The sequence below is a fragment of the Podarcis raffonei genome, chromosome 5, assembly GCF_027172205.1.
Source record: "Podarcis raffonei isolate rPodRaf1 chromosome 5, rPodRaf1.pri, whole genome shotgun sequence".
Classification (NCBI taxonomy): Eukaryota; Metazoa; Chordata; class Lepidosauria; order Squamata; family Lacertidae; genus Podarcis; species Podarcis raffonei.
The window spans coordinates 54,111,461-54,134,585 of record NC_070606.1 but is presented as its reverse complement, the minus strand read 5'-3'; the positions used below and the strand labels follow the sequence as shown (position 1 = coordinate 54,134,585).

Genomic DNA, 23,125 nt, shown 5'->3' with positions numbered 1-23,125 from the left:
GTCCTAGGCTCTGTGGTTTAACCCACAGCGCCACCTGCGTCCCTAGTGTTTGCGTAAGGAGTCTGTAATTTCCCTTGATTCCTATGGGGAAATTTGTAATGCATTCCCAACCATAAAAAGTGGAGGGGGGGACGGGGGGGAACCCAAATGTCCTCTGATTTGTTCAGTCACTCCCCCTCTGTTCCTCAGCCAACAAGGAAGTAGAAAAATGCTTTCTGTTCCAATATCTGAATCCGCAGTGTGTATAAGTGACATTTGGGTACTAATGCCTCATGTTTGGGTAACTGAATATTTGCAGAGCAAGTGTTCATAAAGCAGGACCCTCATCTATAGAACACTGCATTTCTTACATTATATTGGGCCTTGGCATTTTAAGTACAGTTGAACCTTGGATCTCAAACATCTTGGCTCCCAAACAAATCTGCTCCCAAACAACTGAAACCCAGAAGTGAGTGTTCCAGTTTTTGAACATTTTTTGGAAGCCGAACATCCAGTGTGGCTTCCGTGGCTTCCGATTGGCTGCTGGATGCTCCTGCAGCCAATCAGAAGCCATGCCTTGGTTTTCGAATGGTTCAAACCAAGGTACAACTGTATGTGCTAGTTCCCTGGCATAATACTACTAATCATTTATGTAGGTCTAAATCCAACACAGAATTTGGTATGCTAGTCAAACATATGTATATGTTTTAGTTTAGGCCACAGTGATCTATGGCAGGTGTCACCCAGTCTGCCAGTACATCCTATGGTCTTTGTGAAAGGTCCCTGGTTAATACCCATCAAAAACCCACAATGCACAAATAGACTGCTTACTCTTCCTGCTCAGTTTCTGTTTGCACAGGCTCGGCCTCTCCTATATTGAACATGCCCTTTTAAACACTGGATATGCACACTTCCATCTCTGCGACTGAGCATGGCAGTGGCTGATGTAGGTGATGTTTCTCAAAATTTCAGATGTGCCCACTAACCCAAAAAAGCTTGGCAACCCCTGATCTGGGGTGTTCAAAGCATTTCACAAATACTCAACAATGCAACCATCCCGTAAGCTATGAATATTATTTTTGTTTTGCAGAGATGGGACTGAGATCAAGAAGTAACAGCTTGCTTAAGACCACCTGTTGCAATTATTGCTGAAATCAAGATTTGGTGTGCAGATGTCTTGGTTCACATTATCCTGTAGCAGAAAGATAAGGAATACAGTTGCACCAAGGATGAATTAGGTTCATGAGTTTTCCTTTCTTACGCCCCTTCTTTTATGCATTGATGATGAAAAGTGATGCCACCTCATTCTTACTGTTGCAAGAAAAGGCATTTGCCATGAATATGGGGAAGTAGGATTTTGGGGGAGGAGGGAGGCATTACCACCAGCCTCACACATTTCAGTTCTCTTGACATTTGTGCTCTATCACATCACCAGCTTGCTCTGAGACATGAGTAAATTAAATTTTCCAAATGAGGACTATGAATATAGCTGAGGAGGTGGGGTTGAGTCATCTGAGTGAATGTAACGGGGGATTGCAATTGCAGCATCCCATTTTGTTTTCTATCTGTTTCGAAATGATGGGGCCATCTTGCTCTGGCTTTTCCAGCTTGCAAACAGAGCTGCTCTGCTATTCATAGAGTGTATTAAGATTAGGAGAGAAATTCCATTTTCCATTACCAGCAATGATGCATTTTCCTCCCTTGTCTACAGCCTGATATATGTGCAAACTGTGTGGGCGCTTCACAAAAACTATATTGAATTTTACAGACACTGGCTCTGGGCTTGGACAACCTCACCTGATTCATATGTCACAGAGAAACAGAACCGGATGTCACCAGCATACTAATGCTGAGACCTAACAGCTTCATATAGTTAAACGGTATGGGGGCAAGATTTGGGACCCACAAAACATAGTTGTTGTGGTGCCAACAGGCAGTCCTCTAATGCTGCTCTCTGAAACCAACCCTGCAGGTAGGAAGAGAATCACTGAAGAACACTGCTTGCAATTTTTATCTTGCAGAGTCAGTCCAAAAAGAGACAGTGCTCAATGGTATAAAAAAAAAACTACTGAGAGATTGCATCAGAATAACACAGCCATGCTCCATCTATCCCTCTCTTGAGAAAGGTCATCCACCATGATAGCCAAAACCATCAGATCAGAACCTTGACTGAAATGGGTCTAGATCAGCATTGGGAAACTCTTGATTTTCCAGATGTTGTTGAATTACAACTCACATCATCCCTGGCCATTGGCTATGTTTGCTGGGTCTGGTGGGAACTGTAGTTCAACAACATCTGGAGGGCCAAAGGTTCACCACACCTGGTTTAGATAACCAAAAGCCTCCAACAATACTTTCAGCTGTGCTGCCACAACTGTCTCAATTATGTTGCTCAAAAAGTAGGTGTTAATGACAGGATGATAGTTGTCTAAAACTATTGAATCCAGAGTGGACATTTCCAGGTTGGTAATACTATGCCTCCTTAAGGGCAGCAGGCACCACTCCCCTATATAGAGATGCATTCACCACACCTTGGACCCATCCAATGAACACACACATCCCTCTAGCAATCAGCCAAGAAGGGCAATGGTCTGGATGGAACCTGGTCAGCCTCATACCTACAAGCACCTTGTCCACATCATCAGAGTGCATCAACTGATGCCAAAAATGAGAATTGGATATACCACTGGATACCTCAGCTGGATTTGCAGTCAGAGCAACATCAAGGTCTCCATGGAGAAGAGCAATTTTACCTTTGAAGGCTCTTCTCAAAGAGTAACAGCAGGTTGCTGAGTGCCAAAGCTGCATTCGTGGAGGACAATGATAAGGCTGGCCTAGGCAGGCAGTTTCTTGTAAATAATATAATGTTCTATTAATCCCACAACTCATTTTGAAAAAGACAATAAATCTTAGTGTTATGTCTATAAGAACATGTCTGTCTATACCACAGGAATTGGGAAGGAAATCTTAAAAATAGGCAGCTACCTTACATTGCAGACCCCAGTGTAAAAGATCCATAGAACTTTTCATAAATTAAATAAGTGTGTGTGTTTCTTTTCTTATAGTTTCATATCCCCATCTAGTGTTCTGTATTTTATTGTATCATATTTGCAAAAAGAAGAAGAGAATTAATAAATCCTAAATCCACATTACTTCAAAACCCAAATAAAAGGAGGAGTTTGAATTGCATCAGTGGGGGTGCTGCAGAAGAGGAAAGAGGAAGGGACCTGGAAGACAGGTGAATAACAAAATCTGAACCTGTACTTCTGTTTTGCAGTGCCATCTTTGTCATCACATCCAGGTTTCCATCTGCTGGATTCTGATATATTTAAGCACTAATAGACAGTGATTGGGCCAGATCTGGCCCCCGGGCCTAAGTTTGCCTACCCGTGATTTAACGCATTGCCTGGTCAATATGTACATTATCCACTTAGAAACTGTGACATGTGCTGGCAAGTTATGTAACACATCTTCAAATTATGACTTGAGGTTATGCAAATGGAGTAGACAAAGTACACAATTCCCCACTCACCCTCTCAATAGGTGCACATTTTCCACAATGCCAGACAGATGTGCACCACGGCTAGCTTATGTGCGCATTATCCATTCAATTCATACTGACTCCAAGTTCTTTATGGTGTAAACCTGCAATGTTGGCTGCAAATTGTTGGCTGATTCTTCTTCCCTACCCTCTGTAAAATGTCATGTACTTGAAATCAAAAGGTACCAGTCAACACACTTTCTACAATGGCTTAATAGTCTATGCAGAGCACGTTGTCAGCCACTCTGCAGCTAAGTAAACAATGTCAGGCCCCAGGTGGGCGGAAAAAAATGTCTGTGCTACTGAACACTAAAGAGTTGACACGGTTCAGCTTACTAAATCCAGCTGTGAAGAGCAGCTGGTTTTCTGGCCTTCAGCAGGGTGGATGCAGAGGGATATGCTTCGGAGAATTGATCAGGGGGGCACTCCTAGGGAAGGGGAAAGACAGAAGATGTTTTGTTCTGCCTGCTATGGCAGTCATAAAGTGGGCCTCTGACAGTTCTGATTGCTCCCAACAGCTGTGAAGAACACTTGCTTTGCTTTTTGTTCTTTGGGCATTTGCCTGAGATGACTTGGAGAAGTGGCTCGAAAAAGTGGAGAGGAGGGGCAGCAGGGGGAGAGGAAGAGAGAGGTGTGGGGAGAGAGAGAGACCTTAAGGAAGGAACAGGAAGCTCTGAAGAAAGTGTATGGCTCATGGGATTCTGTTTTTGCCTCTCTCTTTTTAGGTCACCAAGACAAATGGGAGATGTCTGTGAACCTTCCTTGCAGGGCAAATTTCCCACTTCAAGCAACTTCACCCCATTCTTCTTTGTCTTCCAGCCCACTTCTTCCTCCTCTTCCTGTGAGGGACACCCCCTCCCCAAGAAAAAAAGAGAACAATCCACTCTTATAGAAATTCCTGCCTCAGGCTGGGAAAATCAAGGGAGGCAAGAGAGGAAGTGGTGGAGCATGAGGGGCCTGGAAGAGAGAGCAAGAATACATTCATGAACTCAAGCAGATAAAGCAAGAGAAGCACAAGACACTTACTGAGGCAGAACATTCTCCTTCAGAGCTTCTTATGTGGAGTCACCATCATTGTACAGGTCACCATTCATGTCTCCTGCTCTCCCCTTCCCTCCTGCATCATATGTTCTCACTCTATTTCTATCCAATATTAAAATGCTCAGGAAAAGGTTCCTAACATAGATGCAGTAAAACAAGGACCTCAAAGCGAAGGGTACCAGCACATAGACTGACTACAGGGGTGGGGCAGGGAATGCAGGGGTCTTTATTTATAAGGCATGCATGGATTTTCTGCAGCCCCGTGGTCAGTATGTGTTTGCAGCTGGCAAAAGAGACAGATTTGTGGATGTGGATTTGATGCACAACGTGGAATATAAAAGGGTTATGTGCATTCATAGAAAACAGGTCAATTCACAGTTACTGGTTATGAAACTGCATTTGTAAGGTAACAAAACTCGGGAATGGAATATCCATGTTCAACAGCGGAATACCTCTCTGTACAAGAGTGAACAACAGGCAACAATTCAATCAAGCCTTCTTTGCAAGTTTCCCAAGAGAATTTGGTTGGCCAAATGGAAGAGAGAACACAGGCACAGCCAGTGGTCAGGGCTGATGGGAGTTGATGGCAGCAGCATCACATTAACTACTCTTGAATCTCAGGTAGATGGAACTGGGAGCCATCTACCTGGGATTCACTCAAAATCTGTTTTATGATTTCATACCCTCCAACATTTCTCCAATGAAAATAGGCGCATCCCATTCCATAACGATAATTTTACTATTTCTACCTCCCCACACCTTACCGGGTTGCCCCAGCCACTCTAGGCAGCTTCCAACATATATAAAAACATAATAAAACAGTAAATAACATAATAAAACAGAACATAATAAAACAGTAACATTAAAAAAAAACCTTCCCCATACAGGATTGCCTTCAGACGGCCCAGGGGTCAGATAACTCCACACTCTCCAACATTTATCCAAAGAAAATAGGGACATCCTAAGAAAATATGGGACATTTTGGGATCAAGTAAGAAACTGGGATGGCTTCTCTAAATTAGGGACATCCCCGGAAAATAGGGACACTTGGAGGGTCTGTGATTTGCGCCCTGACAGGGCTATTGTCTTGGCCAAGGCAGTGGAAGAATGTTCAGCCTTTGTAGTATAGAAAGAAGTTCCAGCCTCCCCAGTGCTGTGGCATAACTTAAACACAATTTTGCACAAAGCAAGCTCGACTTAGTTACAATTGCATACAGAGAAGAAAGCTTTGTTTCCTGGTACACCTAATGATCACCCTGCACTGACTGATTCAGATGAGTAAGAGTGTTGCGTGGCGAGTTCCCGCCCCCCACCAAGATAAATAAACACACGAGACACCATAATTAAGGTTAATTGGGCGAATTAGGCCACAACTTTATTGAATTCAGGAATGAGAGGCATTGGCTTAGGCATTGGTCCTATCGACTATCCGGCTCCAGCCCATTTGCTGGAGACACGGGGAAGGGTTAACACTAATCGGGGGAGTCTCCCGCCGAGGCACGTCGACTAGGAGCTCCCCCGGGTCACCGCTCTGGGGCGTGCCTTTGGCCCACACCTCCATAGGCTTCGGACAGGGCCACGCCCCCCGGAGTCCTTTAATGGACCACCCTTCGTTCACTGGGGGGAGGTGATGGCGTTCCTCCCCCCCCACACATCCTCTTAACCCCTTCTTACCAATGCCTACCGCCAATGCCGAAGAGTTGTGACGAGTTGCTACGAGGTAGGCGAAAAACCAAAAGGCTGTAAATTGCCAATTGGGAAAAATTCCTACCATGCCCCTTGCGGCGACAGACCGAAGTCCATAGCAAAGTCAGACCTACCTAAAGCCCAACTAAAGGGAGGGAGGGTGGGAAAACGTGGGGGCTAGCCGGAGAAGAGAGGGCGAGCCCCCTCCGCTCCGGCCCTAAATAGGGCAAGCCACGCCCCCCCAGCCAGCCGATTGGCTGGCTGGGAGGCGTGGACGTTGGGATTCCCCTGTTCTCGCGGGGGCTGAAACCAGCCCCCGCTCACGTGGGGAGGGCGTGATGCCCGCAACCCCACCTCCTGGGGCAGGCCTGGAAGTGGCTTTGCGTGGCGAGTTCCCGCCCCCCACCAAGATAAATAAACACACGAGACACCATAATTAAGGTTAATTGGGCGAATTAGGCCACAACTTTATTGAATTCAGGAATGAGAGGCATTGGCTTAGGCATTGGTCCTATCGACTATCCGGCTCCAGCCCATTTGCTGGAGACACGGGGAAGGGTTAACACTAATCGGGGGAGTCTCCCGCCGAGGCACGTCGACTAGGAGCTCCCCCGGGTCACCGCTCTGGGGCGTGCCTTTGGCCCACACCTCCATAGGCTTCGGACAGGGCCACGCCCCCCGGAGTCCTTTAATGGACCACCCTTCGTTCACTGGGGGGAGGTGATGGCGTTCCTCCCCCCCCCCACATCCTCTTAACCCCTTCTTACCAATGCCTACCGCCACCGAGCAGTCGCTCGCCGCCAATACTCTCATGCCTGAATCCAATCCCTTATTCCCTTTGCAATATCCATCAGCCAAACATCGTTACCAGCATCCGAAAGATGCACGCCATCATACCGGTAGAGGGCCTCATGATTGAAGCGAATGCCCGGGTGGCCAATGAGCCTCCCACCCAGGGCTGCCACTCTACGCACCACCGCCCGATCCAAGGCTTTCCTAGCCCTATTCATAGCTATCGGGCACCTGCAGTCTCTCCAAACCCGCCTCTCCATCAGCGAGGCCCAAATAATTGTGACATTCGGGTAAGCGGCCTTCAGCTCCTCGAAGTCGCTAAAAATATGCCACTGCAAATCCACTGCCTTCCTGTAGGCTAGGTCATTTTCCCCCAATTGTATCAGTAAAGCGTCTGGGGGGCCCTCTACTGCTGCTCTGGTCTTAATTGCGGGCAGCATCTCGGCCCAGCGCATTCCCCTCCGGGAGACCCAGGAAATGGTGACGTCAGGTGGTAAGCCCAAGCGCGGCCCGAGACCGGAATTGATGGCGCGTACCCTGGCCCAATGCACAATACTGTGCCCGACAATCCAGACGCGCACCCCCATATCACCTGTAGGAAATCGAAAGAACAGGCCATGGTCAGTCACCGTCACAAATTCTTTCTCAAATAGCGCTTGTACGCGTCAGATTTCCAGCGACCTAAGTCCCTAATCCTTTCAGTCGTCAGACCCAGGTGCATTGCCGTGGTGGCTGCTCCTATCCTGAAAGAGTGTGATGCAAAATCTGCTGCGGGGATGCCGCATGCTGCCAGTGCTAAGCGCATAACCCGAGTGAACTGGTGACGCGTCAAAGGTAAACCATCTGCGTGGATCAATAGAGGCCCTGCCGAGTTGGCCCTCAGGGATAAGAAGCGCCTTGTGTCTTTAACTGGACATGGGCCAGGACTATCGGTGGCCATAAGCTGAACAAGAGCCCCCCTCCCGTACTGGTCTGTTTTAGAGCTGCGTATCCGTATTACCAGGTCCTCCCGTGACAGGGTAACATCGCTTAAAAGCAAGCCCCGGGAGAAACCGTGCCGACCCACTTCATAAACTACCTCACCCACGCGCAGAGCTCCAAAAAAGGCAATGGAGTAAGCCGCTGAAAATAAGCGCGCCTCATACTTTGACCAGCATACTGTTCGCAATTTTTTATGGATTTGGGAAAGGATGTCGAAAGATATTGGCCTTCTCATATCGCAGTTTGGGGGCTGTAGCCTGCGCCAACCCTCTAACGTCCTTCGTATAACGAAATCGTCACAAGGATCTGTGGAAAATACCGCCTTGCAAAAGAATGAAATAGCTGCGGCTTGAAGGTTGAGGGTTCTAGGGGCGCGGCCCAAGCGTCTCAGGTAAACTAGGTAAGATAGCACCTCAGGCTTGACGGGAGGGGCATTGTTTCTAATGGCGGGGGTTTTGTTGCGGAATTTTAAAAAATCCGACCACGCCTTCTTATACGATCTCAAAGTGGAAGGTGCCAATGAGGCCATTACTCCCTGAATCACTTCTGGCTCCCAGGACTCTGGTCCCCACGCCTCTGGTCCCCGAGACTCCACAGATGTTCCGGGAACGGCTGAGGCAGCAGCTCTGCATCCGGTGCTAACGAGCGGAAGCGGTCCATCTGAAAGCGAGATAGGGCGTCTGCAATGTCATTATTTACACCAGGCACAAATTTTGCAGAGAAGTGTATGTTGAGCTCTAAACACCGGAGAACGAAGGAACGTAGGAGGACGCCTACCCTTGGTGACCGTGCGACCTGCCTGGAAAGTACCGCCACTACGGCCTGGTTGTCGGTGTGGAAGCATACCCTATGGTTACTAAAGGTTTCAGGCCACAAGTGCACCGCCACTACAATCGGAAAGAATTCCAGGAAGGTTAAGTCTCTGGTAATGGGGCCCCCTTGCCAGGCGGCGGGCCAGCGCTGAGCGCACCATTGGCCCCTAAAGTAAACGCCAAACCCCAGAGAGCCAGAAGCATCCGAATGGACCTGGAAGTCAACCTGCAGCGACAAGTTGTCCTGCCACAGGGAAATGCCGTTGTAGTTCTGCAAGAACTTCAACCAGACTTCCAGGTCGGACTTCACTTCCTTGGATAGCCGAACCCTATGATGAGGGGAACGCAGTCCCGCTGACAACTTTGCGAGGCGGCCGCAGAATGGGCGGCCAGGGGAAACCACGCGGCAAGCAAAATTTAAGTGTCCTAACAGTGACTGGATTTGCCTGAGTGTAACTTTTCTAAGGGGGAGCAGCTGCCGAATAAGGTCACCAAGCGCGATGAGTTTTTCCCTGGGAAGTTTTGAGGTCTGAGCGACAGTGTCCAGCTCGATACCTAAGTAAACCATTGTCGTAGCTGGACCCTCCGTTTTGTCGGCGGCTAGAGGAACCCCCAGTTCCCCCGCTAATGATGTAAAGGCTTCAAGGAGCTCTGAACACTTAAGCCTGCTATCAGCCACGAGGATAAAGTCGTCCAGATAGTGCGACACGCCCTCAGCGCCGGTTCTAAAGCGAAGCGCCCAGTCCAGGAAGGTGCTGAATGCCTCAAAGGCTGCGCATGCCACAGAGCAGCCCATGGGCATTGCCTTGTCCACAAAATACGCCCCTTCAAATTTGAAGCCAAGCCACCGGAAATCTTCTGGATGAACTGGCAGGAGTCTAAAGGCCGACTCAACGTCACATTTTGCCAGCAACGCCCCCCTGCCGAACTTGCGTATGAGCTGTACCGCTTGGTCAAACGTGGCATATCTTACTGTGCAGAGTTCCTGCGGTATCGCATCATTGACGGACCCCCCCTTTGGGTAGGAAAGGTTGTGAATCATGCGATACTCACCGGGCGCTTTTTTGGGGACTATGCCTAACGGGGATATATGGAGGCCTTCAATTGGAGGGACTAGGAAGGGGCCGGCTACCCTTCCTGCTTTAATTTCCTTACTAATTTTCCTTTGGGCAACCTCGGGCATCTCCCTCACGGATTTTTGGTTTGGAGGATCACCTGAATTGGGGGGAAAGGCTACTGGAATCCTGAAACCGGTACTAAAGCCTTCCCATAAATACTCTGCTGCAGTCCTGTTAGGGTAATGGTCTAAAAGGTTTTTTAACGGGGCCAACTTGATGGGTGACCAGGCTAGGCCCAGACTGAAATTACTGCCTGCTTCCCTGGGGTCCAAATGGCGCTCCGTGGCCACCTCTAGGTCCCTGATTGTAGGCACCTCTCCCACCCCGAAAGGGCTGCCTCCCTTTAATGCAGGCAGTGGCTGGGTGGTTGCCAAAACATTTTTCGCACTCGTGGCTGTACTTACAGACAGCCCGTGCACAAACCCCCTTGTTGTACTCCCAACACAGTCGCCTCTGCTTCGCAGCGGTCTTCCAAGATTTTGACGACTCCTGGTGCTTCTTATCCACGAAGGGACCCACGTGCTCCGACCAAAAATTTAAGTCCCGCAGATCCCAGCGCGTGGACGACAACAGTGACGCATTTCTGCGGAAATCTTCATCATAATTTAGAGCAGCCATATCTCCCGCTAAATCGCGTGCCCTCCTAACATGGGCCAGGTACGCAATCAAGTGCATCGCCCTCTTTGGATAAGCAGCACTGACGACACCCATAAACACCTGGAACCCGTCCAGCCAATTGTCAAAAGTTCGCTCAGCTCTAGGTGTTCTGTACCTGCGTTTACCATACGTGCGCCTCTTCTCCCCTTTTCCCGTTAGCTTTGCTGGAGGTAACAGTCTAAATATATCTACAAAGTCCCCATTGAGGATCTTATTCCTCTTTCTCTCCGATAAATGAGTGCCTACAATGACATCCGTAGACAGATTAGTGGATGTTTTAACATCCTGAACCAATGCGCCATCCTTCCATTCGAGGGTCCCGTTAAAGGATTTTCTGTAGGAGTTGGCCCTTCTCTCATGCACCCATAAAGGAAGACCCACAGAATCCTCCCCGTGGCCCCAGTATTCCTCCCTAGGAGCATCGCTATCCGAATCGGAAGAAGAGGAGGTACCTGAATCATGCTCTGAGTCCGAATGCCTGCTCTTCTTACTCTTCTTTGAGGTGTGTTTTCTCTTCTCCTTCCTCTTCCCTGGCTGGCCCTCTGGCATGGCTTGATCCGGTACGGTGATTGCCTGTGCAGCTCGCGGCCCCTGGGCTTCCTCATCGGAAGAGGAACTTGAGGCAACCTCGACTGGTGCCGCCTGCGGTGGCGGGTTCTGAAAGAGACTCGGAACACCTGGATCCTTTTGCAGGTTAGTAGCCCCAGGACAATGAACGCAAGCCTTACCCTTTTTTCCACCCCTCTGGCCCCCTTTTGCCTTGCCTGGGGCGGCCGACTGTGCTCGGGTATTCCTTTTAGGCCGCGGTGTTGACTCCTTGGCTGCTCTCAGCGCTGCCACAGTAGCTGCAGAAGTGCCGGGAAGTTGCACCTCGTTGGGTTGTGTTTCCGGAATGAAGTCCTGTGTGAATGCTCTTGGTACCTCTGGTACAGATACCGCCACCGCTGGTGCCGGTGGTGCTGGCACTGGTGCCAGTGGTGCCCCTGCCACTGGTGCTGCCGGTGTTGCTGCCACTTGTCCTGACGACCTGTGCCTATAGAAATCCTGAAAAGCCGTGAAAAACTCTGCCAGGGCTTGAGGGTTACTTGGGATTACAAAGGGTTGGGGCTCCTCCTGATTCCCCTGAGGCCCCCCGGATGCGGTGGAATTTACTTGGTTTCCTTGGCCAGACATAATACGATCTAGGCTCTTGCTTACCTTGATCAATGGAACACCAGCCACTTAGCTCAGCTAATGCACGTAGTTCACTACTGTCTGCACTGGCAAAACTTCAAGGAAAGAGAATTAATACACCCAATCCAGTTCGATCTTGTGTGCACCAGTAAAACCCAACTGGGTTTAATTTAAAACCTAACTGGGGTGAGGACGGTGAGGATGCAAATACCAGCAGAGCAGACAGGAAAATCAGCTGAACTTAATTTCAAAAAGTTATTTAAGAATTATCTATTTATTAATTTATGCTTACAAATTATTTAATTATGTATTTATTTATGCCTCAAAATTACCTAATTAATTACCAATTTCAATTCAATTTAACCCTGGTTTACAAGCAGGAATCAGAAGCCGGCAGTAAGTAGAGGACCCGCGTTAACGGGTAGCTATGCGTTTACAGTTCCTGTTGTTATTAATATAATTCAAGACGGCCCAGGGGTCAGATAACTCCACACTCTCCAACATTTATCCAAAGAAAATAGGGACATCCTAAGAAAATATGGGACATTTTGGGATCAAGTAAGAAACTGGGATGGCTTCTCTAAATTAGGGACATCCCCGGAAAATAGGGACACTTGGAGGGTCTGTGATTTGCGCCCTGACAGGGCTATTGTCTTGGCCAAGGCAGTGGAAGAATGTTCAGCCTTTGTAGTATAGAAAGAAGTTCCAGCCTCCCCAGTGCTGTGGCATAACTTAAACACAATTTTGCACAAAGCAAGCTCGACTTAGTTACAATTGCATACAGAGAAGAAAGCTTTGTTTCCTGGTACACCTAATGATCACCCTGCACTGACTGATTCAGATGAGTAAGAGTGTTGTGGAGCAGTTTAGAGAAACCTTTGAATCGCAAAGGATTAGATGACCGTAATTAGGGAGGTCTCTTCACCTCCGTATGAGCTAAGAGGGCTTTAATGGTTTCCTCCCAGGTGAGGCCATGCTCAGGAAGAGAACCCTTTGGGGCATTCAGGCCAATTGAGGAGTATGAGTCATAACAGCAGCCTGTAGAATCCAGCTGCTTGCGTACCAGAGGCAGTATGCCTCTGAAGACCAGTCGCTGGGAATCACATGTGGGGAGATTGCTGTTGTGCTCAAGTCCTGCTTGCCAGCTTCTCATGGTCAGCCTACTGTGAGAACAACATGCTTGACCTCATCCAGCAGGCCTCTTATTATGTTTATGGAGCTCTCATCCACAGAGCTTTGTCTGCATGGACTTTGTAGACATTGCATCAAGCAATTGATATCCCAGACATTTCTGTGTATTTCCCTGTCACTTTCTTTACTGCAAAAAGTATTGATTTTTATTTTTTTAAGTGGGGGGATATGTTTCCTGTGAAAGCCAGCTTCACTTTAATTGTGAAGCCTTAGTATTAGATTAGCCATAAGTGTGCGGTTCATGTGCCCATTAAGTCACAAATGACACCAGAGCCCCACCCAGGCAAATAGATTAGACTAATCAATAATGATAATATATTTCAGAATGAAGATCAGACTGGTGTTTTCTGGATTTTATAATATTTAAGGACACAATATTTCTAGAAAAATACTCTCAGTTTTCAACGTTTGTCAAATGTTTTTTGGTCCTCGTACCATATAAGACCTTCAGTAAAGAGAAATGTGTCTTACTAATGTACATTGTGCTAACAGAAAACACAAGCATATTTCCAAAGCACTAATTGGAACGTGGTGGGAAGAAGGTCCTAAAGTAAGCCAGAATAAATAGATGTGATTCCCTTGACAGCCCAGACGTGTTTCAGCTCGCACTTCCAGCATCCAGAATATCAATCTGCAAATAATTTTCAGAAAACATTTTCTATATTTTAGGATACTTGACATATCTTAGGTAAGTAGATAGGCTGCAGTCTTAACCATGTCTAATCAAGCACATTTAATTCAGTGAGGCTTACTACCAAGTAAGTGGGGCTAGGGTTGCAGTCTTAAGCATACTTTCTCAAGATACAAAGCTGTTACTGAACTGGTGTGGGTGGTAAGCTGAATGCTCTCAGACAGTAATGCCCTAGCTTGACTGAAAATCATAAAATGGACCGTAAGGTCTGGCAATTCCTTAGAGACACAGGACAGGCTTAGAGACACGGAACATGCACAAAACAGGTTTTGATATTGCTGACTCCAATGACAAAAAGTTGATGAGTCAGATCTCTCCCAAAAGGACAGGACTAGCTTAAAATATCTGGAGCTAATGCAATAATGATAATGGATCACTTTAATGGATTTTTGGTGTACCTTACCACATTTTAAAGTTCTGTATTATTCTGCAATAACAAAAGCAAGGAATTTACTTTCCTGAAAACTCCAAACTGATGTTTTAAATGTGGAACAGCTGGGGCCACAAGCCTTAATATAAAATAAAAGGAAATGATACATTTATGATGCAACTTCGTTTATTTAAACGATTTAGTATACCTTATGTAGACTTTGGAAGTCATGCTCTGAGTAGACCCATTAAAAGCAATGGAGATAAGTCTACTCAAAATAGGACTTGAAGCTTGTCCACACTTATGTTTGTCCCCCAGGGAAAAAACCACTCTTTACTCTTGAATGGGAACAAACATCAATGGGGTTTTCCGTGGGTTGCCGTTTGCTCTGATTCAGCAGTAAAGAACCGGTTTTCCTGGGGAAAGTGGTGGGGTAAGCAGAAAACTGCTTGGACCCATGCCTAAAAAGCACCAGACAAGCAGAAAACGTCTTGAACCGATGCTTTCCAGGCACAGTGCAGGTACAGATGAGCCGTAACATTGGATATTACCCAGCAACATGATAAAAAAAGAGGTGGATTTTTTCACATAGTTACACTGAATGACTACAAGAAGGTACATTAAGATAACTGAAAACTTTAAAAATTGAAGTTTGGATATGCAATTCTGTGCAGGAAAATAGCATGTCATTGTGAAGACTATTGCAATGTTGGGAAAGGGGGTAGAGAAGAGGCAAGAAGGTGGAGCAATGAGAAACTATGTTTTTCTGAAATGTATTAAACTCATTTTGGCATGCTCTGGTCCATGGGGTCATGAAGAGTCGGACATGACTAATCGATTAAACGACATTAACAGAGTAAGGAAGAAGATTCAGATGGCACGTCTACTGGTTAGACTGAACTACAATATTACTATTTGCCACACATTATGTTTACATAATAAAGAGTAGAAGGCTCATTTCTTGTTGACCCTTCAGAAGCAAGAACACTTAGTGGCAGAGTACGTGCTTTGAATGCAAAAGGACTCTGACTGAGTTTCTGGCATCTCTGGTCGGGGTGGAAAATAAGCCTGTCTGTAAGCCTGGAGAATCATTTCAGGCACTTTAGAACAGAGAAGGCCAATATAGTGCCCTCCAAATGTTAATGGACTAAAGCTCCCATCATCGTTGACCATTGGCCATGCTGGCTGTGGCTGATGGGAGTTGGACTCCAGCAACATCTGGAGGCAAAGGCAGATCTAGAAGAGCACACTTGATGTGGTTGCACTGGGCACGGAGCTTCTGGGGTCCTGCAGGGGGTGCCACAACTATGACATCCAACGGAAGACGAGAGGCATTGTATTTTGGCATCTCATAGGGCACCACTGAAATCTGAGGCATCAAGGTCCGCCATTGTTGGAGGGGAACGTATCATATTGGCTATTCTGATTTATACATAACTAAACTACATAGACCAATGGTCTGACTGACCATACAGCAGCTTCCTGTAATCTGTGTTGGTAGCACAGCCTGGCAAAGAACAGGCAACATCTGCATGGCTGTCTACTGTCAGAAGCAGTACCTGTAGCAATGCCCCTCCCTTGCTACACTTGTATCCCACTTATTTTTCCTGAGGTCTGCTGCATGCAGAACTTGAGGAAACTCAGCCGTCAGAAGTTTCTCTAGTTTTCAGAGATGTAGAAACAACCAAGAAACCCAAAGGAACAACAGAGCTGGAGTAACCTCTTGTTTGTAAGGATGTAGGTTGTCATTCCATAATATCATCATAGAAGCATATTCTCTTCATTTCAGAAGTCAGTGCTAACCATTGAGCAGAGAGACAGAAACTTCCTTAGCTTACAGCTGCTTCTGAAAGCCAGACACTCTGGTGTATGAATCAATGACGATGAGCTGGCATGTGGGAGAAAAATAAAATAAATAAATCCCAGCACCCTGTGTTTAAAGTATGGGATCTGAGGCTTGTACTTGCACATATTTAAACTCTCCTCTTCTTTCGCTTCCTCCTCCTCCTCCTCCTCCTCCAGATTTCCTCACCACAAAGGCTTGTCAAACACTTGTCAGCAGCACCTCACTGTGACTGATTCACTCCGAGACGCTGGAGGAGTTACTGCCTTTCCCTGCTACTGTACATCTCTGGGCAGACAGGAACAGGGTGGGGAATGAGGAGTGGGAGCTATTAATAAGAAGTCCTTGGGGCTGCAACTGCCCACTGGCTGGTGGATTCACAGCTCACATCAGCAAAGGAGAAAGGACGCCTTCAGGACCTGGAAATGTGCCTCAGCTTCCTAGGGGAGTATTTGTTGGCTTTTCCTCATCCTGCCCCCACTTCCACCCCTACACAATGTCTGGTGATGATTCTTTTCCCAGACACGATTTCAGCATAAAACAGCTGTCTTCCCCTGATGTCTACTAGAGCTGAGCACAAGGAAGTGGTGTGGTTTTACAGTTCTACCACACTTCCTTAAAGGCTCCCATTTTCATCCTCCCACCCCTACCCTATCCTGCATCAAACCTTTTAGTTATCTAGTCTGTCATTATCACCCTCGACTTCATCTGCCTTGTCTCTCCTGGGCTCTTTAACAGGAAGAGGAGGAGGAGGAGGGGGAAAATACAGATCTGATGCTCAGATGAGGTTCATCCAGTGAGTGAATTCACCGATGTTTCTATGACTGTTAGCTCTTTCCTCTATAATTGGAATGGGTTTGGTGGTGGTGGTTTTTACTGGTTGCTGAACATACCCAGGAGAATGCAGACACACTCTTTATAGCTATATCATTATTCTCTCAAATACCAGGGATATTCCATCTCAGATGGAGGGATTGGGAATGATGAGTAAGATAATTACCTGGTGCTGCCTCCAGAGGGGGACCCTCTTGCTGTCCCCTCCTACGCGTCATGCAAATAGGCTGAGTGAGTGGAAAAAAGGAACCCACATTACCATTCCGAGGAGTCTAAGCCCTTCATCTCTAAAGCCCTGCTCCCTGCATTTATTTTTTACTTAAAGTGTTGTTGTTTTTGTTGTGGCTATGATGATATAACCTCATCAGTGAAATTTAATTAGCATATGAAACCACCTTGTACTGAGTCAGACCATTGATCTTCTAGTCTACTGGTGCTATTTGTCTAGAAAAAGAGGTGCCGGAACTCACCATGAACACCTCCCTTGTTCTCTTAATGGCAGTGCCAGAACTGAGTTCCAATGAGTTCAGGCTGAAAAGTAGCCCTGTAGTCCACTATAGTCTACTTTGGCTGGGAGTGGTTCTTCAGGATCTCTCAGGCAGGCCCCCTCTTCCCCTTAGTTGAGACTGGACCTGGGACTTTCCATCTGTTTAAACTTCCTCACTCCCTCCAAACCCCAACAGTGGATATAATGACAACCTTAGACTGAGGAAATCAGGGTTCAAAACTCCATTTGGCATGTATGCTACAACGGCCGCACAGATATTGTTAGCCCAACACTGGAAAGAAGAACAAGTCCCCACTAAAGAAGATTGGCAAATCAAACTAATGGAGAGTGCTGAAATGGCCAAATTAACTGGGAAACTTAGAAATCAAGACGACAACAAATATAATAAAAAGAATGAAAAAATGTTTATTGCATATGTACAAAAGCATTGTAAGGAAGTTAATAAATGAGCAGGATTTTAAAAACACTTGTAAGGTTATGTAGAATGTTTAAATTTGGAGATAATCAAAGATAAAGACATTATTGACATACATAAATTAAGACAATACAAAGGAATCAGGGGAGGGAGTGGAGGGAAGTCAACGGTTTTGAGCAATCCCAAAACGTGGATTTAATACTATGTGAATACAGTTGAATTTGAATTTTTTATGTTTTCTTATTTTTACATTAATGTGATTTAAATTGTGAAAATTAATTAAAAAAAGTGTGTGTGTGCATGTGTGTGTGTGCACGTGCACACGTGTGTGTATAACTCTATTTGGCCACAAAATTCACTGGGTGCTTACCCATCTATTAGTATGTATTTACCCAGTGGCAGCTCCCTTGCGTCACAAGTTTTGAGGCTGATTGCTCACAGAGAGATAAAGTGAACTCTACTTTACCAGCCCTAAGAATAGTACAGTCTGCCCTACCACTCTGAAAGTTGGCAGAGAGATTGTACCAGTTCATTTAAGAAGAGGTAGATGAAATGTTGCAGTGCTGGGCAACCTTGGCCCACCATGGGAAGGAACCATAACTCAGTAGTACAGCACCTTATTTGCTGAGATCCCAGGCATCTTGAATTAAGGTAGTAAGTGATATCTGCCTGAAATTGGAGAGAGTCACTGCTTGCTGGAGTAGGCAGTTCTGGGCTAGCTGGACAAGTTTGACCTGACCTGGTATATGATAGCATCCTATGTTCAAAGAAGGGTGCAGAGTGTCACCTACTGATTGACTTGTGCACTACTTCCTGCATTCGTCTACACCAGGCTTCCTCAAACACAGCCCACTAGATGTTTTGAGACTACAGTTCCCATCATCCCTGACCAATGGTCCTGCTAGCTAGGGATCATGGGAGTTGTAGGCCAAAAAACATCTGGAGGGCCAAGTTTGAAGAGGCCTGATCTACACTTTACTGTAGATAAGAACATAGGTGCCAGGTGAAAACATTCCTCTTCAGCCAGAACTTTGACTGTTAAACACCTTTTAAATGTGTGGTTTTCTTTTTTAAAAAAAAATTATGCATTTTGTATTTTTATGCTGTAAACCACCCTGTGATCTTCCAATGATAGCAAGAATAAAAATAAGAAGAATAGTCCTGCTGGATCAGGTGAGGTGCCCATCTAGTCCAGCATTCTGTTCTCACAGTAGCCAACCAGATGCCCATGGGAAGCCTGCAAGCAGGATCTGAGCACAGCAGCACTCTCCCCTCCTGTGGCTTCCAGCAGCTGGCACTCAGAAGCATACTGCCTTTGACACTCTTAGCAGCCACTGATAGCTTTGAACTCCATGAATTTGTCTAATCCTCTTTTAAAGCTGTCCAACTTGGTGGTCGTAACTTGGTATGCCTCTTGTGGGAGCACATTCCATGGTCTATCTATGCACTGTGTGAATAAGTACTTCCTTTCATTTCATAGAATTGCAGAGTTGGAAGGGATCCCAAGGATCATCTAGTCCAACCCCCTGCAATGCAGGAATCTCAACTAAAGCATCAATGACAGATGGCCATCCAACCTCTTCTTTAAAACCTCTAAGGAAGGAGAGTCCACAACCTCCCAAGGGAGTCCGTTCCATTGTTGAACAGTTCTTACTGTCAGGTGTGCGTGCAGGAGCCAGGCCCTGTGACCAATAGGACTCTGCAGGACTGGGGCCTTCCTAAGTTTGTTCTGAAGAGGCAAGGCGCAGCCTCACAGGTGAGGCCAATTGGTAACTCACAGCACCTAGTGGCAAGAGCCGGGAAGGTATATAGGTCAGCATTTTCGCTTTGGCTCTTTGCAACATGTTCCCTGCCTTGCTGCATTTGACTCCTTGCTTCTTGATCCTTGGACCCTTGACTTCATGACTCCTTGCTTCCTGACCCACGGACCCTTGGCTTCTTGACTCCGGGCTCTCTGACCCTCGGACTCTTGGCTTTCTGACTCCTGGCTTCTGGACTCCCGTTCCTGCTCCCACCCCGCCATCTTGCCCCTGGTCCTGACGTCCCCTGCCGGGACTTAGATCGCCCATGAACCGGACCGTGACACTTATTGTCAGAAAGTTCTTTCTGATGGTTAGTCAGAATCTCCTTTCTTGTAACTTGAAGCCATTGGTTCAGGTCCTAGCCTCTGGAGCAGGAGAAAACAAGCTTGCTCCATCTTCCATGTGGCAACCCTTGAGATATTTTAAGATGGCTATCACATCTCCTCTGTCTCCTTTTTACCAGGCTAAACATACCCAACACCCTCAACTGTTCCCCATAGGCTTGGTTCCAGACCCTTGATCATCTTGGTCCTCCTCTGCACATGTTCCAGCTTGTCAATATCCTTCTTAAATTGTGAGACCCAGAATGGAGCACAGTATTCCAGGTGTGGTCTGACCAAGGCAGAACAGAGCAGGACTATTATTTCCCTTGATCTGGACACTACTACTGTTAATGCAGCCTGAATAGCTTTAGCTTTTTTTTTACTGCTGCATCACACTGTTATGCTTGTGGTCTACTGAGACCCCTAGATGTTTTCATATGCACTACTGGCAGTCCAGGGTTTTTTTTGCACTGACGCTTCTATCATGTCTTAGTCACCTTGTCTCTAAATAAAAAAGCTCCAAATGCTGTAACCTTTCCTCTTGACTGTTCTTGATATGGAGGAGTAGATATTGACTAATAGCAGAGGTACTGATAACAATTTACAAATGCAAGGCTGTGAGATGGAAAGTTGAAACACATAAAGACATTATTTAAGTGTAGGAAAGCATGATTTCATTAGTTACTGAAGAAACTTCTTAACCATGAGTGGTTGGGACACCAACTCCTCCGCCCCGATTCTTTAATTCGGACCTTTAGAATAAAGAACAAGTTCAAAGTGTGATTTCATCCCCACCACACCCCTAGAATTGAGATAATAGGGGGAGGCTTCAAACACTTGACTTACTGCTTGTCATGCAGCTATTTTTTTAAAAAAAAGATATTTATTGGAATTTTCAAAAAATAAAGAAAAAACATAAAAAATACAATTAAAAACACATAAAGTTTACATTTCTTACTGTCAATAACCAATTTCCTTGACTTCCCCACACCTCCCCTTCTTGTATTCCAGTTCCAATTTTTAGCTCAGCAAGTTCTTGTCCCCAAACTTTACCTTATTTTCTCTAATTCATTTTAGTTAACCAAATTTAACTTATAAATCTCAATCTTTATACATCAATACTTATTCTTAAAAATCTTTTTCTAAGGTCAGCCCCATCATTTTAGTTAACCAATTTTAACTTATAAACCTCAATCTTTATACGTCAATACTTATTCTTAAAGGTCTTTTTCTAAGGTCGGCCCCAATTCCCTTCCCCAAAATCCCCATTTTTATGTTAGTGGCAAAACCAAATTAAATGAAACAGAATATAGTTATACACCCTTTGGATTCCCAAAGCCCCACCACCCCCTTTCCCGGTTTCGAACCCCAACAAAAGTCCATCAGTCCATCTGCAGTCAGCCTGGCGACCTCACGTCCGAGGCTCTCAATTCTCTCTCAATTCCTCTTTGCCGGTTTTTTTGATAGTCCTTTATATTAAACTCCAAATCTCGAAGGAGCTCTGTCCCAGTAAGGTCCATGTTTCTTCCAGCCAGGCCTCCATATTTAAAAATGGAGCCAAAATCTTGTTTCTTACTTCTCTTAAGTCCAAATGTCCCAAAAGCTCCAGTTTCCACTTTAGCCAGGTTTGTATTCCATAGGTCTTCAGATCTCCACATAAGGAGATCTCTCCATTCTCCCTTCTTCAATTCAAACCAAATTTTCATCATCCTAATCTTATTTTCCTTTATATCCATCTTAACCGGCCTCTGGCTCTCCTCAATCATCTGTGGCATTATAGCTCCTCCTTCTTTTTCCTTCAAATCATCATGTTCCTCTTTCATCACATTCTCAGATTTCTCAAATTTCTTTTCTTGTTCAGCTGCAAAAAATTTTAAGTCAACTGCAAAACTTTCCTGTTCAGCTGCAAAAACTTGAGTCAAGTCCCTCCCAGGCTCAGCAACTTTATTTACTGTTCCATTCAGTATTGTGACATTTGTAGCCAAAACATCACTCTGTTCCTGCAACTTTCCCAAGAGAAAAAAAGTCCTTTCCAATTCAGCCAGTGTTTTTCCACTTACAGCCATTTTTGTAATGTCCTAAACCCCCTCTAGAGGGATTCTAGTTTCTTAGTATCTTCCAGTTCCAACCTAAAAGTCAAGTTAGCCTTTTCTTCTTTATTTTTAACAATTTTTAACAATTTGTTACCAAATTGTAACGAATATAACCAGCAAAGACAGCAAAAACAAAGTTCTCCTTTTTTCCCAACTTTGACAGCTAGTTTGACAGCTGTCAAAGTCTTTATGTCTCTTCCGCAGGCTCTCTCACCTCCCGGGTCTTGGGGGAGGGGTGAATTCCGTTCTCAATGTTAGCTCTTATCCTCCAGCACAATCACTTAAATTGCCAAAACGTGGAGTTAATTGCTTTTATCCACAAAGAAGAAAGGTATTCTCACAACCTTAGTTGTAAAATCCTTGCTTTACGATGTTTACAAGGCGGGTAGGCGGACTTCCTCTTTACACCTTACCCGGTCGTGCCTAATTCCCAAAGAAAATTTCCCTTTTAAGTCCAATTTCCGTAATTACTCACGGGTTGTTGCTTTTAATCCAAATGTTCAGAGAAAGAAGTCAGCGCTCTCCGTCCATGGCATGCAGCTTCACTCAGCCAGGGAAGCAGTCGACTCACAGCACCGCACCGCCCTCCGTCCCCCATTCCGGAGCCTTTAAAAAGGCTCTTCGCGGGTCGGGGGGCGCAAATGGTGCCCGCCGAGTCACCAAGTCCACAGGCTTCAGCGCCTGTGGTTTCTGAGGGTCCCCGCGTCGCCACCGCGGCAGGACCCGACCCCTGCTGAGCCGATTCCCTCCGGAGCTCGGAGGGAATCCGCCATTAGGTGATGGCGCTAACCCGGAAGTCTGTCATGCAGCTATTAAAGGCAAAGGAGCCTACGGAATTCTAGAATGCCTGCCAACAACAAATCTCCCAAGAAAAGGTCAAGTATATGTGCAGCTTAACAGCGCTTCATTTAATTAAAGGGTTTTATGGATTTACTGATTTTAATTGGCTATTGTGCATGTGCTTTAAGAATTCTTACCCACACTGAGCTTTTGGGTTTGGATGTGATTAAAACCTAAATAAGTACCCTTACTGGCAGTGTTCTCAGCATCAACTATTCCTTCAGGTGTTACAGGTGTTGTTGTTATTATTGCTATTAGAAGAGTGATAAGAGCACTTTGTGATGTTGGAATGCTAATGATAAAGAAAAGTAATTGGCCATATCTACTGCTCACAGCAGAGAGACAGGAACCAGGCAATTATGTTCTGAACAGATTTGTTTTAATAGGAAAAGGGCTAGTTGCAAAAATTCTATTATACATACAAATTGATTTTGA

The 23,125-nt window shown here is 45.8% G+C and overlaps 1 protein-coding gene across 1 annotated transcript; it reads right to left on the bottom strand.

Annotated features, from left to right (window-relative positions):
• Positions 1-7,580: 7,580 nt before the first annotated feature.
• Positions 7,581-11,780, bottom strand: LOC128413387 (uncharacterized). Its single transcript, XM_053387427.1, has 2 exons — positions 11,060-11,780; positions 7,581-8,680 (listed from the first exon to the last, which is right to left on the bottom strand). The coding sequence occupies exons 1-2, from the start codon at positions 11,778-11,780 to the stop codon at positions 7,671-7,673; spliced, it is 1,731 nt and encodes a 576-aa protein (XP_053243402.1). The 3' UTR covers positions 7,581-7,670.
• Positions 11,781-23,125: the final 11,345 nt, after the last annotated feature.